General features: G+C 44.7%; 2 protein-coding genes across 2 annotated transcripts in view; both read right to left on the reverse strand.

Moving 5' to 3' along the window:
* LOC118985992 (signal-regulatory protein beta-1-like) overlaps positions 1–4,876 on the reverse strand; it is a 24,699-nt gene extending 19,823 nt beyond the window's left edge. Inside the window, exon 1 of the mRNA XM_037044771.1 lies at positions 4,858–4,876. Within this exon, the coding sequence (XP_036900666.1) occupies positions 4,858–4,876 (19 nt within the window). The remainder of the gene's footprint in view (positions 1–4,857) is intronic.
* Positions 4,877–9,160: 4,284 nt separating this feature from the next.
* LOC118985604 (signal-regulatory protein beta-1-like) overlaps positions 9,161–19,023 on the reverse strand; it is a 29,453-nt gene continuing 19,590 nt past the window's right edge. The window contains exons 3-5 of the mRNA XM_037044291.1: positions 17,176–17,496; positions 16,267–16,584; positions 9,161–9,267 (exon numbers count right to left, since the gene is read on the reverse strand). Of these exons, the coding sequence (XP_036900186.1) occupies positions 9,161–9,267; positions 16,267–16,584; positions 17,176–17,496 (746 nt within the window). The remainder of the gene's footprint in view (positions 9,268–16,266; positions 16,585–17,175; positions 17,497–19,023) is intronic.

Below are 19,023 nucleotides of genomic sequence, written 5' to 3' on the forward strand. Positions count from 1 at the left end.
GTAATATTAAATATGGCTTAAGTATTAATGTATATGTTATAAAAGAATAAACAGTATTTTTGAAAGAGAGATTGTGGACATTTTTAACAGTATTCTTTATATATTTCAGACTAGAAAAATATTTGCTTGACTAAGTGATTTAAAATATCTATTTGTTGGACTTCCAGCTAAGATGGAGGCATAGGTGGAAACACTGTGCCTCCTTGCACAACCAAGTTTAAAGACAACAAAGTTTTAGTAACAAAAATGCAACCGAAACACAGAAAATTGAACTATACGGAAGTTCGACAACAACGAACCGCTCAGCCAGACCGGTAAGAGGGGCGGAGCCAGCGGCTGGCAGAGCGGGGTTGTGCAGGAAAACTCGGCCAGACTGACCCGGGTGTGCAGGCAGCAGTTGGTGGATCCCAGGTGTGGGGTAGCAATGGGTGGACCCAGTGAAGGCGTAATGCGGCAGGTTGACTGCAGTGACACATTGGTGTGCAGATAAACCAGGCGAAGGAGTGAGCAGTGAGACAGACTGCGCAGGCCCCAGTGGCAGAAAGCAGCAGAGGGAACCGCCATTGCCCCTCTTTGACCCCACCCCCACATATAGCATCACTACCCAGCAACTGAGTTGCCCCGCCCTGGTGAACACCTAGGGCTCTGCCCCTCATATGTAACAGGCGCGAACAGACCAAAACATTATGGCTCAAGAAGAACGCAAAGCCTCAAAGCCAATAACTCTAAGTGACCAAGAAATAGCCAACCTATCAGGTGCACAGTTCAAAATACTGGTGATCAGGATGCTCACAGAACTGGTTGATTTTAGTCACAAATTAGAGGAACAAATGAAGGCTAAACTAATTGAAATGAAGGGAAATGCACAGGAAACCACTAGTGATGGAAAGGAAACTGGGACTCAAATCAATTGAGTGGACCAAAAGGAAGAAAAAAAAATGACCAAACAGAAAAGGATGAAGAAACGAGAATTCAAAAAAGGGAGGAGAGGCTTAGGAACCTTCAGGACATCTTTAAACATTCCAACATCCGAATTATAGGGATACCAGATGGGGAAGAGGAATAGCAACAAGTGGAACACTTATTTGAACAAATAATAAGGAGAACTTCCCCAGTCTGGCAAAGGAAATAGACTTCCAGGAAATCCAGGGAGCTCAAAGAGTCCTAAAAAAGTTGGACCCAAGAAAGAACACACCAAGGCACATCATAATTAAACTAGCCAAGATTAAAATGAAGGAGAGAATTCTAGAAGCAGCAAGAGATAAGGGGACAGTCACCTACAAAGGAGTTCCCATCAGACTGTCAGCTGATTTCTCAAAAAGAAACCTTGCAGGCAAGAAGGGGCTGGAAAGAAGTATTCCAAGTCATGAAAGGCAAGGACCTACATCCACGTTGCTCTATCCAGCAAAGCTTCCATTTAGAATGGAAGGGCAGATAAAGTGCTTCTCAGATAAGGTCAAGTTCAAGGAGTTCATCATCACCAAGCCCTTATTATATGACAAGTTAAAGGGACTTATATAAGAAAAAGAAGATGAAAAATATGAACAGTGAAAGGACAGCAAACTCACAGTTATTAACAACCACACCTAAAACAAAAGCAAACCAAGAGGACAGCTAGATCAGGAGTGGGAACCATAGAAATGAAGAACACATGGAGGGTTAGCAACAGGGGAGTGGGAGGAGGAGAAGGGGGGAGAAGGTACAGAGAATAAGTAGCATAGATGGTAGGTAGAAAATACACAGGGGAGGGCAAGAATAGTGGGGGAAATATAGAATCTAAAGAACTTGTGACACGTGGTCATAAACTAAAGGAGGGGAATGGTAGGGGAGGGGGTGTGCAGGGTGGAGGGGATACGGGGGGGAATAGGACGGCTGTAATGGTATAATCAATAAAATATATGAAAAATAAAATATCCACATGTTAAAATGAAATTGTACTTGTAAAAGCTCTGGAGAAGAGTAAAATTTGCTCTGATTGTTAAGGGTTGTTAATAATCAAGGGACAAAGGGAAACACGCTTTTGTGATCTGCTTGGTTCTCTTTCGAATGGGGCAGAGCAAGTTTGAAGCTCAGTGTACAGGATCCACTGAATTCCCTTGACCAAAGCTCATCTTTGATCTAAACGTTGGAGAGAAGAAACATCAGGAGAGTGTGTGGAGGAAGAATGTCCTTGGTGCAGGTGGGGCTGGCAGAGAGACGGGCAGGCATATGGGGTAACCCGCACATCCTTGCAGCTTCTCTCCATTGACTGGATCTAGTTGTAGAAGGCAGGAGGCAATGAACCACAGGGCATGCAGGAGCTGGAGAGAAAATCATTCATTCATTCATATATATTTTTAATATATTTTCATTGATTATACTATTGCAGTTGTCCCATTACCTCCCTTTATTCCCCTGCACCCTGCACATCCCTTCCCACCTGCATTCTCTCCCCAGCTTAGTTCATGTCCATGGGTCATACATGTAATTTCTTTGGCTTCTCCTTTTCCTATACTATTCTTAACCTCACCCTATTTTCTACCCAGCATTTATACTACTTATTCCCTGTACCTTTTTTTCCCTTTCCCTCCCCTTCCCTTCCCCACTAATAATCCTCCATGTAATGTTCATTTCTCATTTCTGTGATTCTGTTCCTGTTCTAGTTGTTTGCTTAGTTCTTTTTTTTTTTAGGTTTGGTTGTTGATAGTTGTATTTGTTGTCATTCTACTGTTCATATTTTTGATCTTCTTCTTTTTCTTATATAAGTCTCATTAACATTTCATATAATAAGGGCTTGGGGATGACAAACTCCTTGAACTTGACCTTATCTGAGAAGCACTTTATCTGTCCTTCCTTTCTAAATGGTAGCTTTGCTGGATAGAGTAATCTTGGATAAATGTCCTTGCCTTTCATGACTTGGAATACTTCTTCCCAGCCCCTTCTTGCCTTCAAGGTTTCTTTTGAGAAATCAGCTGTAGTCTTATGGGAACTCCTTTGTACCTAACTGTCTCTTTTTCTCTTGTTGCTTTGAAGGTTCTCTCCTTATCTTTAATCTCAGGTAATGTAATGATGATGTGCCTAGATGTGGGCTTCCTTGGGTCCATCTTCTTTGGGACTCTCTCAGCTTTCTGGACTTCCTGGAAGTCTATTTCTTTTGTCAGACTGGGGAAATTCTCCTTCATTATTTTTTCAAATAAATTTTCAATTTGTTGTTCTTCCTTTTCCACTTCTGGCACCCCTATGATCTGGATGTTAGAATGTTTAAAGTTGTCCTGGAGGTTCCTTGGCCTCTCCTTATTGTTTTTAAATTCTTGTTTCTTCATTCTATTCTGGTTGAATGTTTATTTCTTCCTTCTAGTCCAAGCCATTGATTTGAGTCCCAGTTTCCTTTCCATCACTGTTAGTTCTCTGTTCATTTTTTAATTTTATTTTTCATAGCTGTCACTTTTTCCTCTATTTTGTGACCACACTCAACTAATTCTGTGAGCATAATGATTACCAGTGTTCTGAACTGTGCATCTGATATGTTGGCTATCTTTTTGTTGCTTAGTCATGTTTTTTTCTAGGGCTTTGAACTGTTCTTTCATTTGGGACATTTTTCTTTTTGTCTCAGCAAGTCTGTTATGTAGTAAGGGGTGGAGCCCTAGGTATTAGCCAGGGTGGGGCAACCCACTGGGCTGCGTTGTGGAAGAGGGGCCCAACAGGGAACACTGGCATTTGTTCAGCTCTCTGTCAGCTTTCAGTCACTTCCATTGGTACCCACAAGCAAACTGGGCCCTTCTGGTGCTGATTCCTGGGTGGGTGGGTTTGTGTATGTTCTAGGATCCTGTTGGTCTCTCCAACAAATTCTCCTGTGAGGCTGGGAGTTTCTCCCACTGCCTCAACCCCCACAGGTTTTTTCAGTCAGAGGTTTTGAGGTTTTATTTCCCCACTTTAGAACCCTGGGCTGTATGGTCTGTCTCACTGCCCTGTTGTTCCTCCCAGTTTATCTGTATGCAAATGTGGGACCACCTGCTCCTCCAGCTGCCACCTTGTGTGAGTCCTCTCCACCCCAGCTGCTGGTCTCTCCCCCTCCTACTAGTCTGGATGAATGTTTCTTCTTTAACTCTTTGGTTGTCAGACTTCCATATAGTTCTACTTTCTGTCAGTTCTGGTTGCTTTTTAGTTTTAAATTTGTTTTTGTCCTTCTTTTGCTTGTGCAAGGAGGCATAGTGTAACTACCTACACCTCAATCTTGGCCAATCATTCATTCATATATTAAATACACAAATATTTATTGAGTTTTCACTATGTGGCCTTGCAGGGAAAATGAAGTCAGTTAGGCTTCCTCACCCAGATGTCTGGACAACTATGATATTCAGCAGTATTCCCATAAGCTTGAGCATGGACCCGCATGCACAAAATCATGCTTTGTTATATAATATCTTGGCTCCCTGCCAGCTTAGTATGTAAGGGAGTTGGGACTCCCTGCTGGTGCAACACATGGCTTGCGGCATGTACGGATCACTCTACCATAGAATAAAGGCATTTCAGGCATCCTCATGGCTCCAAAAATTTTATTCCGTTTGCCTGAATCCTGTGTGAATCTGTCTGGCCTTGAATGGCTGCAACACAGGTCCACACACTCCTTGGCCTTGGTTCACAGTACAAATCAGAAATGAAGTCCCCATTCACTTCACCTCAACACTTCTAAGTTCTGAACTTCCTTTTACAGCCACATTCATCTTTGTCATGAATCAACACTTCCACATTTCTCAGGTAGGTTCTATTAGTGGATCCAAAATATTTATGTTAAACCTAAAATATATAGCCATTTATATGCAGACTATTTGCCGTTTGGATTTCAACACTTTGAGCTTTACCCCTTTACCTCCAAACCTTGGACACCCTCCTCCATGTTTCAAGGAACCTAACTTTGAAACTCTAGGGCACTACGCAATGAGTAAGAGTTGCAAGATTTTGAGCTTTCCAAGAGCTATTTGGAGAAAATAAGTGTTTACAACTTTCTTTTGAGGCTGAAATAGGCTTGTGGTCTTTGTGGCATTGTGGGTGCGCCCAGATTCTTCTGGGTAGCTCATGACAATGGCCCAACCTCTGTTCTAAAACCTTGGGCTTGCACCCAACTCACCTGCTATAGTTCCCACCATTTGCAGCTGTAGGTGGCTGTGAAACTCATCATCATCAGTCTCTGAAGCAGAGACAAGAAGCCACAAAGACAACAGCAGGCATCTCTGGACTTAAAGACCAGTGAGAGGAAGGAAAAGTCCAATGGGGTGCTTTCAGAGCTACTTCTTTTGGTCACCTCTCAGAGAGAAGTTTGACACTTGGAACACTAGACATTGGGTCCAAATCCTACTCCTCAAGAAGCTAAGGGTTGTGAGTCTGTCCTGATTGTAGGTCTCTGTGCTGAGGGTTGGGTTTCTCGTGAGATTGTGTCTCATTCTCTTCTATTTGTTCAGATGTGGGGTTTTTCTTGGGTATCCAATGGATGGGAGTCTCCCAAATAGTCTCTGGATTTCTTTCTCAGGGAACCATTGCCCTAGTAGCTACAGATTCGGGAGGTAGCAGCTAGGAACGAGCAGCCAGAGGGGAAACAAAAGCAGGGCCCTCGCCATATTGTCTAACAAAGCACTTAATACAAGAGGCTAGAAGCAAAAGGAAGATGTGTCTCACCAACTGACACAGCAGTCCTGAGCTTGGTTTGATAAGACTGCCAGGAGTCCCAAGCAAAATAGCACAGGAGGAGGGGAGAGTTCTTGAGCTCATGCTGAGAAAAAGGGTTTCTGTAAGTGGCTGTAATGATTTTACTAATATTGCTGGATGTCCCAGATGTCACAAGCAGGAATGGTGCAGGAAGGAGGGCTAGTTCTTGAGATTCTATGCCAGGAAAGGGAGCGTCTGTAAAAAATTCACTAAGTAAAACAGAGAGCATTTACTGAGAAGGAAAGCCTTTGTAGCTGTACATTATTCCCAAGGAGGGATAAGGGGAAACCTAGAAACTAGCTAACATGTATGAACCCTGAACCCCAACAGTTGGCATAGATAGATTAGCTAAGTACCCACTTGTAGCCTTGGCTCAAGTGTATAGCACAAACTTACAACTTTCTTTCCTCTATATGGGAGGGCATTTAGACTAGCTGGGTGCCAGCTTGCAGCTTTGTGCTTGCATATATTTCATAAATAAAATTGCTGTCTCACTTCCACTATAGGTATTTGTTTCTCACTTGAATTACTCTCTTGCAGGCAGGACAAGAACTGAGGCAGGGGAGAAAGGCCTCCTGACTCTGGTGTCTCTCTCCCCACATGTAACAAATTCAGTGAGTCTCTGGGTGAAGGTGAGTTCAGGTGCCTCTAAAGTCACAATCTTGTACCATTAGGTTTTGCTTAAAAGAACAAAGACTTATTTTTTTACATTTTAGCCAATACGTCAACCAGTTTGATGTCCAGCGTTTACAGAGAAGTCAAAATCTGAGGCAATAGGGTTTCACAGAGAAAAGAATAATTTGTCCACTGGCAAACCAGGAGACAAGAGAGAGGGCTCACATCAATCTCCTCCCACATCCCGGAATGTAGACTTAAAGCAAATTTTTAAAATAATGGTAAGGAGGAAATACACATATTAATTAATTCTAATTTGTGAGTCTTGCTTGCACAATTTTGGAACTAAGTTGTCAAAGGGAAGGAATGGGAAAAGTGAGAGAAGGAATAAAGGAATTTCTAGTGGGCAGGGTCTCATCAGGTGAGATACAGGGGCCTGGCCAAGTGCCAATTCCTAGGCCTCCATCACTTCTGACTGCTGGCTATGAGGACCAGGTCTGTGTTCAAAGTTTCTGGCTCAGGGCAAATATAGCTTCAAGCCTCACTGCAGGGTTAGTTGGAGTTCGTATGTTTGCTTTCTGAACCTGCCCATGCCTCTAGGACCAGTCTGATGTGGTTCAGTCTTGTGCCCCTGGGGCTCTGTGAGGAGGCCTGCTGTTATTTCCTGAAACAAATAAAAACAATACAAAAACAACTCCCCAAATTATTAGGTCTGCTTCCAGCGTTAGAGCCTAGTTTCAATTACATTAAGATTTCCCTCAGTTTCCCCTCATGTTGGCAAGTGTGTCCCCAACTTTGAAGCAAATGTCACGCTTGCAGCCTTTAAAGAGATTCTTGGATCCAGATGCCAGGCTACAAGTAGAGAAATTTTTCCCAGAAAAGTCTGAGAACCCCTTCAGGCAGCCAGGCCACTGGAACCCTTTCAATGTCAACACTTTACAGGGCTGGAAACCCGCAGATGGTGTGAGTTCTAAGCAAAGGAAGAAAAGCATCTTATCAAACACAATCTTTTTCCAGGCCCTGTCTGCTTTCACACATTGCTCTCCCCTTAAGCCCCCACAGTTCTTTGAGGCAGCATGATTCCTGTTTTTCCAGGGTGGGGGGATTGGCTCAGAGAGGGTCAGTGAGATGCCCAGGTCACATAGCTGGTATGTGTTTTCCAGTATCTGAACCCAGGTCTCTGCCTACCAGACCTCAGAGGGAACCTCTCTGCTTGATTCTCTAAAGAACTGTGGACACACTGTCCCTCAATGTCTGATGGATCACAGGATGGTGTGGTCCTTAATGGGTCATCGGGTCCAGAGGTTTCTATACTTGGACACTGTAGGTCAACACATTGTTGAAAAATAATCCTATATGTTAATTTTCCAAGAAAGAAAAATTTGAAATAGTATGACAGTTGCAGGAAATGTCATTTTACAGAAGAAAAAAACTTAATCACCCCCCCCCAAATAAAAGGAAATAATTCATTTCATCATTCATTTAAGTCATAGTCATTGATTACCTTTGGTGAAAAATTACTTTAAAATCTCTAGAAATAATCCTAAAGGTATACGTTAAGGAAAATAACATAGCCTGAGAAAGTCTACTAAAACTAGGGAAGAAAAGTGAGCATCTCTGGTGTCTGATTCAAGATCCACCCCCTCATCCCTTGTTCAGCTCAACAGGACCAGCCCCGCTCCCGATGCCTGCACCCTGAACACAGCTTCCAGTTGAAATAGTTCAGAAATCTCAGCTGGCTTGAAGTTCCTGTTCCTCAGTTTCAGACTATCCTTAAAGAGCAACCAAAATCTTTTTAAATGACATATCCATCATTGAACCAATGCCAATATTACTGTGACTAGCTTGCTGTATCCAATTGTGCAACTTGGTCATAGTATTACTTTCTCTTCCTGTGGCTCCTGGTCGACAGTGATTGGTAAAGGTCTGATTGCATTAATGTCACAGTCCCTCCCATGCTCTCCATTCCCAGTAGCTCATTTTTCCTTCTTACCACGTTTAAGCCATGTGTATGAGAAAATGGAGCAGCAGACAATTTGGGAGTCTGCGTGCCTGTTTCTGAGAGGACCATGTATCAAGATCCAGCTCTGGGGGCATCAAGGACTGTGAGAAGGAGCGGCAGGATCCTGTGGGCAGCGGATCTGGGTTGAGTGGAAGCAGAAACTTCTCATCAACTTTTACTCTTAGGCTGGGCCCCTCACAGAAGGAGGGAGGTGGCAGAGATTGAGGGAATCAAGTGGAAGGGGAGGATGGAAGGACTTGTGGGAAACACATCCACTCATAAATATCTGCTCATTATTTAAGAAATGTCTTAGGCTGTCTTTCTCCTGGGATGTCTGTTATGAGAGGATGGGAAGTCTCTGCTCCCTCAGCCTTCTTCCCCAGGTCCTGCACCCTTGTCCCCATCCCTTCCACTCTGTCACCCATAGGGTTAGGCTAGGAACAACCCTCTGAGCAGGTGATCTAGGACTTCTGAACATTACTCTAAAATGTAGGTTCTTTTGCCTTAAGGAACCTCAGTGATCAAAAAAATCTAGAAATGATCTCTGAGAGATCCACCCTCATAGCTGCCCCACGTGCATCTCCCTCTACCCACTTCCTGCACAGAAGGGTGTGTGGACACCCTTTGAAAACCCTTGTACAGACCAAGTCTACAAAACCCCACACATTTACCATGAATTGGAAACCCCTTAGAGTGATTCCTGAGACTTTGGAGGGTATTGATGGAGTAGTGACAGTTATGTCACCTTCTCTTAATATCACGTAAGCCCTGACCATGTGTGACTTGTGGACTGGCCCCTCCTGCTGACCTTGTCCCTTCTGGGACAGACCTTGGCCTTCTCTCCTTACCTAACAACTTAAGTCAGGCTCTCCACTTCCTGTGGACATAGAGGGCAGAGACACCAACCACCAGCAGCACCTTGAAGCCTAGGAGGAGCCCTACGAGGATGTCAGTAGATAGTCCTGGGCCTGAAAACAGAGAAACAGGAGGAGCCTTTAGAGGAGACCATTGCCAGGGGCCTCCACTTACTCTATCTGATGCTACCTGTGCCCATCAAAATGTTCTGAATCTCTTGAGTCCTTCTCTGGCCTCAGGCTCGAGGCAGAAATTGGGGTAAAGAAGTTCCTCATCATCAATCAACCCTTTCTTAGCTTACCTGGATTGTCTTCTTTGAGGGAAGGAGTGGAGGGAATGTGTGCTCAGTGACATGTAAGTGAAGTACCTGATTAACTGACTTGGTCCTCACACCCTTATGGGGCAGTTAATATTCTACTCATTCCAAAGAGGAAACTGAGGCTCAAAGAGTTGGGGAGAGCACAGATTAGTCAGATTCAAATGTAGGAAAATCCATCACTGTTGTCCATACAATGACCCTAAAACCTTGTCTTTTGAATGGAGACAGGTCCAAACTCTCCGAGTTTCAGGAACAAATGTGAACAGATCACGTGAGTGGAGTCAGGACAGATTTCACAGTGAGAGCGCTGCTGTGCTGCTCTCGGGCACCCTGGGCAGGGCTGGGTGACCCATGTCCTCGGGAGCAGAGGGAGGACTCACAGGCCTGATCTCATGAGACCTGCTGGCTGGCAACACTCCGTGACTCAGGGAAATTTCACAGGTTTGGGAGGAGCTGAAACACCATTCAGCCAGCCTTGACTCCATCGTCAGTGTCAGCTGAAACCTTTCTGTTGGACACAGCAAGTCAGATGGGAAAGCACAATCTTAGATTCTTTGCAGATTTACAGTGAGCTGGTTTTATTTAAATAAAAATAGAGATATTAAACAGTTTAATATAATTAAAAAATCCTCAATGTAGGACTGAGGAATTCACATATTTCCCGTGGGAAGGTGGAGAAAGGCAATTCTCAGCTGAGAGGCTCTTGGGGACTTTCCCTCAGGGGAAGGGAGCTTCACTGTCAAGTTTGCACACCCCCTAGAGGGGGGAGAGGGTGAGAGGGCTGGCTGGACGGGGAGTATAAAGGTTCAGCCTCCTCGTCTCCATTTAAACAACACTCAGAGACTGTTCTCCTGTCCAGGTCTCTGTGGAGCGGCCAAGTCTGGAGCCTGCACTGCAGTCCAGCAGCCCCCTCTGCTGCTCCCTCACTCCCCCAGGCATGTGGACCCTGACAACCACCAACAGTGAGCTTCCCACACTCCTATGTCCATTTAGAGTCTGCTTCCAAGACGAATGACCTGTGGGAGTCAACTGTGAGTATTCTGGAGAGCAAACTCTAAAATGCAATTTGGAAACTGCATCACTCATCAGATGGCTGGTCAAGAGGACCCAGCACTGGTGGGAGGTGAAGCAGGGGTGGCCCAGCAGGCCCTGTTGTTGCAACTGTTAAAATTCTCACCAATGGTGAACTGGGATGGAGTAACCAGAGGAAGAGATTACCTGAGCATCAGATATTTGGAAGTGAGTTGGGAAATGGTAATCATAAGGACTATGGGATTGGATGATTATTGTTGGGGCATTACTCCTTTGGAGAAAGACGATGAAAAGTGTGAGCCAGAAGACTTCTTAGTAGTATTTCAGATTCTTATCTTCTAGAGTCAGAGGGCAGAAAAAGCTGAGATTTGGGTCAAGGGCATAATTTTAGGTATAGCAAAGGGGCAGAGAAGTTAAATTCTCTATTTAAATGAGGCAATGTTGGGAAATAAGGGACCCTGAGACTGGGGCCTGTGGGCCAGAGCACCCAACAGCCTTCAGTACCCTCTGAGCAGCTGGGGACAGAGACAGCAGCACAGCTACTTATCTCCAAAGACGGTCTCTCCAAACCAAAGAAAAAACACACAAAAAGTAAGTAAATTGCACATGCAACTGTGTGTCATAGAAAAACTAGAAAAAGTCAAAATACCTTTGAGTCAAAAGAGAAAAATCACCAAATCCCACAGCACAATCTTCCATGTGGTACCTTTCCATCCCCCACTCAGATGCAAGACACAGGGCAAGACAGCAGAGGGGCTGAGAGCTACTGGGGATGCACCACCAACAATACCGAATCCTCCCTAACTCTGAAATACTGCACAGTGTCCTGGAGATCAGAGCACAGACCATAGGAGAAGGCTTCAAAGTAAGTCTGCACAAAGAGGTCGGCACAGGATCCCCATAATCTGTGCATATGTTACATTTCCTGGCAAAAGGATCTAGTTGTAGTCATTAAGAAGTGAAATGGGGACATGATCCAGGATTTTCCAAGTGGAGCCAATGTACTCACAGGGATCCTACTAAGTGAAAGGGGTGGGGGGCGGATGAGCCAGAGAAGGAGAGGTGACGTGATGACAGGGGCAGAGCTCAGAGTGCTGTGGGGCGTCAGCCGAGGATGTGGGCAGCCTCTAGGGCTACAAAAGGCAAGTACCCGGATTCTCCCCTAGAGCCCCCGGGGGGAGCCTGGTCCTGCCAACCTGCTGCAGACCTGCGACCTCTAGAGCTGCAGACAATAAATATGTGTTCTTTTAAGGCACTGAATGTGTGGTGATTTGTTACAGAGGTCATAGGAACATAATACAAAGAGGTAAGGACATTTAAAAAGACATGAAACTAAAGGGGTGGGCATCATTTAAAGTGCACAACTTCTATGGGAAGCAAAAAAGAAAAAAGAAGAAAAAGGGCTGTTTGGCAACTGAGTGTTATAGGGAAAAACTATGGGAGGTATATGATTTAGGGTTCTTAAAGACAAAAAGAAAAACATTTTGAGAACTCAGAACCTTTTCCCCATTATCGAAACCCAACATCAAGCATAAATCTGCATTACCATGTGTGGCTTTTGCTATACTGACAGAAGAGAGGTTCATTCATCTAGAAATTATGTACAACACCCTAATATCATAAACATGACCAAAAAGATGTGCATTCTTTTCTCATACCCAATGAACCATGACTGCAGTGGCCTGAGCCTTCAGATGCTTGGGTAGGCTGTGGATTACTAGTGACGAGGGTCACTTAGGCATCTTGCACTTTGCTCCAGCTTGCCAACACAGACCACCCCAAAAAAGCATTTCTAGTCTTAGAGCTTAGCAGGTGTGCTAGGGCAGGCACAATGAGAACACTTGGAAGTAACAGTCTGGTTTGACCTTGCGGGAGAAGGAGACAGAAAAGCAAACCCAAGGTGGTTCAGGGAAGACAGCAGAGACTCATCTCTCTTGCTCTCCTTGTTCAGTACTGCTCTGATCCCGGAGATAACACCAGGTTTGAGCAGAGGAGGATTCTGAGAAAAGGAAGAAAAGGCACACTAACTCGGGACCTGGGGATGGGAGAAGAAACTTGGCATTCAGGCATCATAGGTGGCACTATCCTCACACCCCAGCCCACAATGCATCCCAGGTGTGGCATTTTAAAAAGTCTAAAATTAATAATCTATGCTCCCATTTAAAGAAATGAGGAAGAAGGGAGCAAAATCAGCACAAACCAAATAGGAGAAATTATAAAGGAAAGAGAAAAACAGTTGATGGAATTGAAAACAGAGAAAGAGTAGAGAAATGAAAAGGGGATTCTTTTAAAGATCCATAGAATTGAAAATTTTCTATCAAGACTGATGGAGGAGGACTTCCGCCAAGATGGAGGCATAGGTGGAAACACTGTGCCTTCTCCCACAGCCAAGTTTGAATACAACAAAGGTTTGGAGAACAAAGACGTAGCCAAAGAACAGAAAATTGAATTATATGGAAGTCCGACTACAATTAACCCTTCGACCGGGATGGTAAGAGGGGCAGACTCAGCAGCAGAGCAGGGTTGGGCAGGGCAGATCCCCTGACCTAGGCCCCCAAGTGGCCCAGACCCAGTCAGGGTGTGGGGCAGACTGACCAAGGTCGCACATTCGCGCACAGTGAGACAGACCACGCAGGCCCCAGGAGGCGAGGGCTGATGGCGGTGGCACACTCGCATGCAGTGGGATGAAACGCGCGGGTCCCGGTGACGGTGGCAGCTGCGGCACCTGTGGTGGCAGCGGTGGGAGGCGCAGACAGGACCACCAGTGCTCCTCTTTGACCCCACCCCCACATACAGCATGACAACCCAGCAACTGAGTTGCCCTGCTTTGGTGAACACCTAGGGCTCCGATCCTGATACTTAACAGGCACAAAGAGGGCCAAAAGATGGCTCAAGAAGAACTCAAAGTCCCAAAGCCCATAACTCTAAGTGACCAAGAGATTGCCAGCCTCTCAGATGCACAGTTCAGAATACTGGTCATCAGGATGCTCACAGAACTGGTTGATTTTAGTCACAAATTAGAGGAACATATGAAGGCTAAACTAATTGAAATGAAGGGAGATGCACAGGAAACCAATAGTGATGGAAAGGAAACTGGGACTCAAATCAATGGAATGGACCAGAAGGAAGAACGAAACATCCAACCAGAAAAGAATGAAGAAACAAGAATTCAAAAAAATGAGGAGAGGCTTAGGAACCTCCAGGACATCTTTAAACGTTCCAACATCCAGATTATAGGGGTACCAGAAGGGGAAGAGAAACAGCCACGAGTGGAAAACTTATTTGAACAAATAATAAAGGAGAACTTCCCCAGTCTGGCAAAGGAAATAGACTTCCAGGAAATCCAGGAAGCTCAGAGAGTCCCAAAGAAGTTGGACCCAAGAAGGAACACACCAAGGCACATCATAATTACATTAGCCAAGATGAAAATGAAGGAGAGAATCCTAGAAGCAGCAAGAGATAAGGGGACAGTCACCTACAAAGGAGTTCCCATCAGACTGTCAGCTGATTTCTCAAAAGAGACCTTACAGGCAAGAAGGGGCTGGAAAGAAGTATTCCAAGTCATGAAATCCAAAGACCTACAGCCAAGATTGCTTTATCCAGCAAAGCTTTCATTTAGAATGGAAGGACAGATAAAGTGCTTCTCAGATAAGGTCAAGTTCAAGGAGTTCATCATCACCAAGCCCTTATTATATGAAATGCTAAAGGGACTTATATAAGAAAAAGAAGATGAAAAATATGAACAGTGAAAGGACAGCAAACTCACAGTTATTAACAACCACACCTAAAACAAAAGCAAACTAAGAGGACAGCTAGATCAGGAGCAGAACCATAGAAGTGAAGACCACATGGAGGGTTAGCAACAGGGGAGTGGGAGGAGGAGAAGGGGGGAGAAGGCACAGAAAATAGCATAGACAGTAGGTAGAAAATAGATAGGGGGGAGGGCAAGAATAGTGGGGGAAATATAGAATCTAAAGAACTTGAGACAGGTGGTTATAAACTAAGTGGGGGGAGAATGGTGGGGGAGGGAGTGTGGGGGTGGATGGGAATGAAGGGGGGGAATAGAACAACTGTAATGGTATAATCAATAAAATATATTTAAAAAAAAGACTGATGGAGGAAAAAAAGGAACGGCATATTTTTATACCAGGAATGAGATGGGATAGCACCACCAACCCTGCAGACATCAGCAGTGTGATGAGGGAGTGTCTGAGCAAATCTGTAGGCAGACAGGTGTGATGATTGCTGGTCTATTTTTTAAATTTATTTTTTGTTGAGATAGAGATATATAGATAAATAGATCAATAGATAGAGATCAATTTGTTGTTCCACTTATTTATGCACTCATGGGTTGATTCTTGTATATGCCCTCAGTGGGGATCAAACCTGCAACCTTGGTGTATTGGGACAATGCTGTAACCAACTGAGCAACCTGGGCAAGGCTTTTGCTGGTCTACTTTAACATATCTGGGGAAAAGAAGGTCTGTGTTGTGACCATGCACAGTTACTTAATGGCCCTGTTCAGACTCAAACTCCAAATTCTCAGGGCTCCCCTTCTGGGCTTTCACAGAACAGTAGGTTCAGGCACTTTCTGGGGTGACCTGAGTGGTGCAGATGGAAAAGCCTAGGATGGAATGAACAGAGACCAGGAAGGAGTGTATAACGGGGAATGAATATGCTATACTTATATAAAGCCACCCATATTAATCTAACTAAATGTTAAACCCAGCTTGTTACTTTTACCTGAATTTTACTCTTGAATTTAGAGTTTACATGTTAAAAGCTCTTTCCTAAGTATACCTCACTAGAATCAGCAGTTTCAGTTCCTGTGTGAATGTAAGAAGTAGCCTGACCTCAAGACCCTGGCCCAGCTATCAAAAAACGGGTGGCCAACTCAAGCAGCCAAAGCCGCCCAAGCCTGATGCATACCCCACTCCTGCCCTTCTCCAGCCCCCTAAAAAGTTGTCAGGGACACTAGCTTGTAATAAGACAGCATCTTTGTATCAGAACCTTAGGAAATACCTTCAAAAAATACGGACTTCGACCTTCAGGTCCTCCAGTGCTGGACGATTTGCTGACCTTCAACCATGAAACCAGGATGATCCACGCTAGACCATTGCTCGAGCAGTTTCAAGGTTCTTATCAAAATACAGTTCTCTGTGCTGGTCTGCACAAAGAGACGTTTGCAACCCTTGCCTTGCTCTCTTTGTTCTGTTTCCTCTCTTCCTTCTTATAAAAAGCACCTGCCTCCATAAAGAGATTAAGATGGGCTTTGGAATGAGGGTTCTCCCATCTCCTCAGGTGCCTGGCACTTGAATAAAACTCTTTCCTTCCCACCAGCACCTGTCTCATGATTTTGGCTTTCATTGTGGCAGGCAGTTGAACCTGGGTTTGGTTGCAGGAGGAGGTTAGAAAGGAAAAGGAGGAGGGAGGGGCTGGTGTGGTTGGTGAACACAGTAACTGTTAGGTGAAGAAGGAAGAGTTAGGACACTGTGAGCAGGATGGTCTCCCTCCCCCCCCCCTTTCTATAATGTATAATGATGTCAAAAGATCTATAAAGATATATATCAAACTCTTACCAGTGGTGATACAGAGTGTAAGGTTTGGGGGAGGGAAGCTCACTTTAAAATTCTACTTTCTATCATTAGACTTTTCAGTTATTCTATAATTGGCACAGATTACTACTTGTAACATTAAAATTGAAGATAAAATTTGAATAGAGTGGGGTCAGTTCAGGTGGAGTCCTTTTCCCAGACTTTACCTTTGTTCTGGCCCCTCTGGTGAGCAGAGGCCTCCAGGGTGAGGTTCCTGCTGACGGCCGGCTGCCCATCATGCTGCACCAGACAGGTGAGCACCATGTCCTCCCTGTGGGCAGGTAAATTCACCAGGAGCCAGCTTGTCCTGTTAAAGGTCCCATCCTGGTTCTCTCTGAGGGTCATGGTTGTTTCTGTTTGGGACATTTTTCCATTCTCCAACCAGGTCAGCTGTAGGTGCTGGGGGTAGAAGTTCTTCACTTGGCAGACCACATTCACATGGTTCTCTGACACAGTGTGTTGGGAAACCTCCAAAGTCGGCGAAACTGAAACAGCACAGGGCAGAAGCTCTGACCTTGTGGACACACAGATCACAGAGGAAGGCTCTGTAACTTAGCTCCCCCACCACAGCAAGTGGGTAATTCAGGACAGTGCTAAGTAAGCAGCACTCTCCTGAATTACCTAAGCAGGTGCTTAAAACTCAGGGCTCATTTTGCATGTTAATGAAATCACTAAGCTCAGTACTCTGCACATAGTAGGTGCTCAAGAACTGGTAGTTCCTATTAGGGTAATATAATTGAAGTCTACAAGCATAGCACAGCATGCAGTTGGAACATAATCACTGTAGCAAAATAAATGAAATCACCAAGCGCATAGTGGCTTGGTTTATAGTAGGTGCCCAGTTATTGGAGTTGCTCTTGGTAAGATAGATGAAACTACCAAGTACAGTGGTTGGTGTTCACCTGTCACTGCCATTAAACAGTGGTGAGTGATAGGCTCATTCAGGTGTTGGTGATGGGAAGGACTGTCAGGAATTAGATTCTAGGGAAATTAAGTCAGAGCAAATGGCAGGGGGAGGCACAGGCTTGGAGGGTAGGAGCCAGGTGTGGGCCCGGGCTGGGTGTGAGGGCATCTACCTCGGATGATCTCAGACAGGCTGACAGTCCCACGAAGAGGAGGGCCCCCCTTCAGGGTGACATGTTCCACCTGGCAGATGAGCTGGGAGCGGACATCCCCCCGGGCCAGCCGCACTGAGGCTGTGCTGTTGATGCTGTAGGAAGGGCTGTGTCCCTCTGGGTTCATGGTGGTCTGGGAGGCTGGGAGCTCATTCCCATCTTTGAACCATCTCAGGACGATGCTCCTGGGGGAGAAGCCGTGGGACTCGCAGGTGAAGCTCACTGTCTGCCCAGGTGTGGCCCTCTGCGTGGGGGCTGACACCATGGGGGGAGAGGGCTGGGCTGTAAAAGGAGCACAATAAGCAATGAACACGATTGTGACCATCACCACCCATGATGAGCGTGTGACACTGTTAAACACATTTTCATGTATTACTTTTTATCCTCTAGGAATGCTGAAGGTGCATGTCATCATCCTCATCTTACAAAGCAGGACACTCAGGTCCTTAGTGACGAACACTGGGTGAGAACCTGGTCTAACAAGCAGCTCTAGACCTGAGTTCAAAGTCCACCTACGTCTCTTACTAGGTGATTTCCCACCAGTCTGGGCACAGGAAAAAAACTGCTGGTCAGTTTCATTATTTGCACTGTTTTGAAAAAAATTATAATTTATTAATTATGCTAGTACAGTTGTTCCATTTTTTCCCCTTTGCCCCCATCCATCCAGCAGCCCCCATCCCCTCAGGCAATCCTCCCACCATTGTTCATGTCCATGGGTCATGCATTGGTTCTTAGCCTACTCCATTTCCTGTACTGTACTTTACATCCCCGTGGATATTCTATAACTACCTATTTGTACTTCTTAATCCCCTCACCTCTTCACCCATTCTCCCACAACCCCCTTCCATCTGGCTACCATCAATATGCTCTCTGTATCTGTGATTCTGTCTTTGTTCTTCTTGTTTGCTTAGTTTGTTTTTTAGATTCAGTTGTCCATAGTTATGTATTTGTTGCCATTTTATTGTTCATAGTTTTGATCTTCTTTTTTCTAAGTAAGTCCCCGTTAACATTTCATATAGTAATGGTTTTATGAAGATGAATTCCTTTAGTTTTATCTTGTCTGGGAAGCTTTTTATTTGCCCTTTGATTCTACATGATAGCTTTGCTGAGGAGAACAATCTTGGCTGTAGGTCCCTGCTTTTTATGACTTCGAATATTTCTTGCTGGATTCTTCCAGCCTGCAAAGTTTCTTTTTTTAAAAAAATTTTTAAAAATATATTTTATTGATTATACTATTACAGTTGTTCTATTCCTCCCCTTCATTCCCATCCACCCCCACACTCCCTCCCCAACCATTCTCCCCCCTTAGTTTATAACCACCTGTCTCAAGTTCTTTAGATTCTATATTTCCCCCACTATTCTTGCCCTCCCCCCTATCTATTTTCTACCTACTGTCTATGCTATTTTCTGTACCTTCTCCCCCCTTCTCCTCCTCCCACTCCCCTGTTGCTAACCCTCCATGTGTTCTTCATTTCTATGGTTCCACTCCTGATCTAGCTGTCCTCTTGGTTTGCTTTTGTTTTAGGTGTGGTTGTTAATAACTGTGAGTTTGCTGTCCTTTCACTGTTCATATTTTTCATCTTCTTTTTCTTATATAAGTCCCTTTAGCATTTCATATAATAAGGGCTTGGTGATGATGAACTCCTTGAACTTGACCTTATCTGAGAAGCACTTTATCTGTCCTTCCATTCTAAATGAAAGTTTTGCTGGATAAAGCAATCTTGGCTGTAGGTCTTTGGATTTCATGACTTGGAATACTTCTTTCCAGCCCCTTCTTGCCTGTAAGGTCTCTTTTGAGAAATCCGCTGA

The sequence above is a fragment of the Sturnira hondurensis genome, unplaced genomic scaffold (assembly GCF_014824575.4).
Source record: "Sturnira hondurensis isolate 20B ecotype Veracruz unplaced genomic scaffold, ASM1482457v3 Scaffold0004136, whole genome shotgun sequence".
NCBI lineage: Eukaryota > Metazoa > Chordata > Mammalia > Chiroptera > Phyllostomidae > Sturnira > Sturnira hondurensis.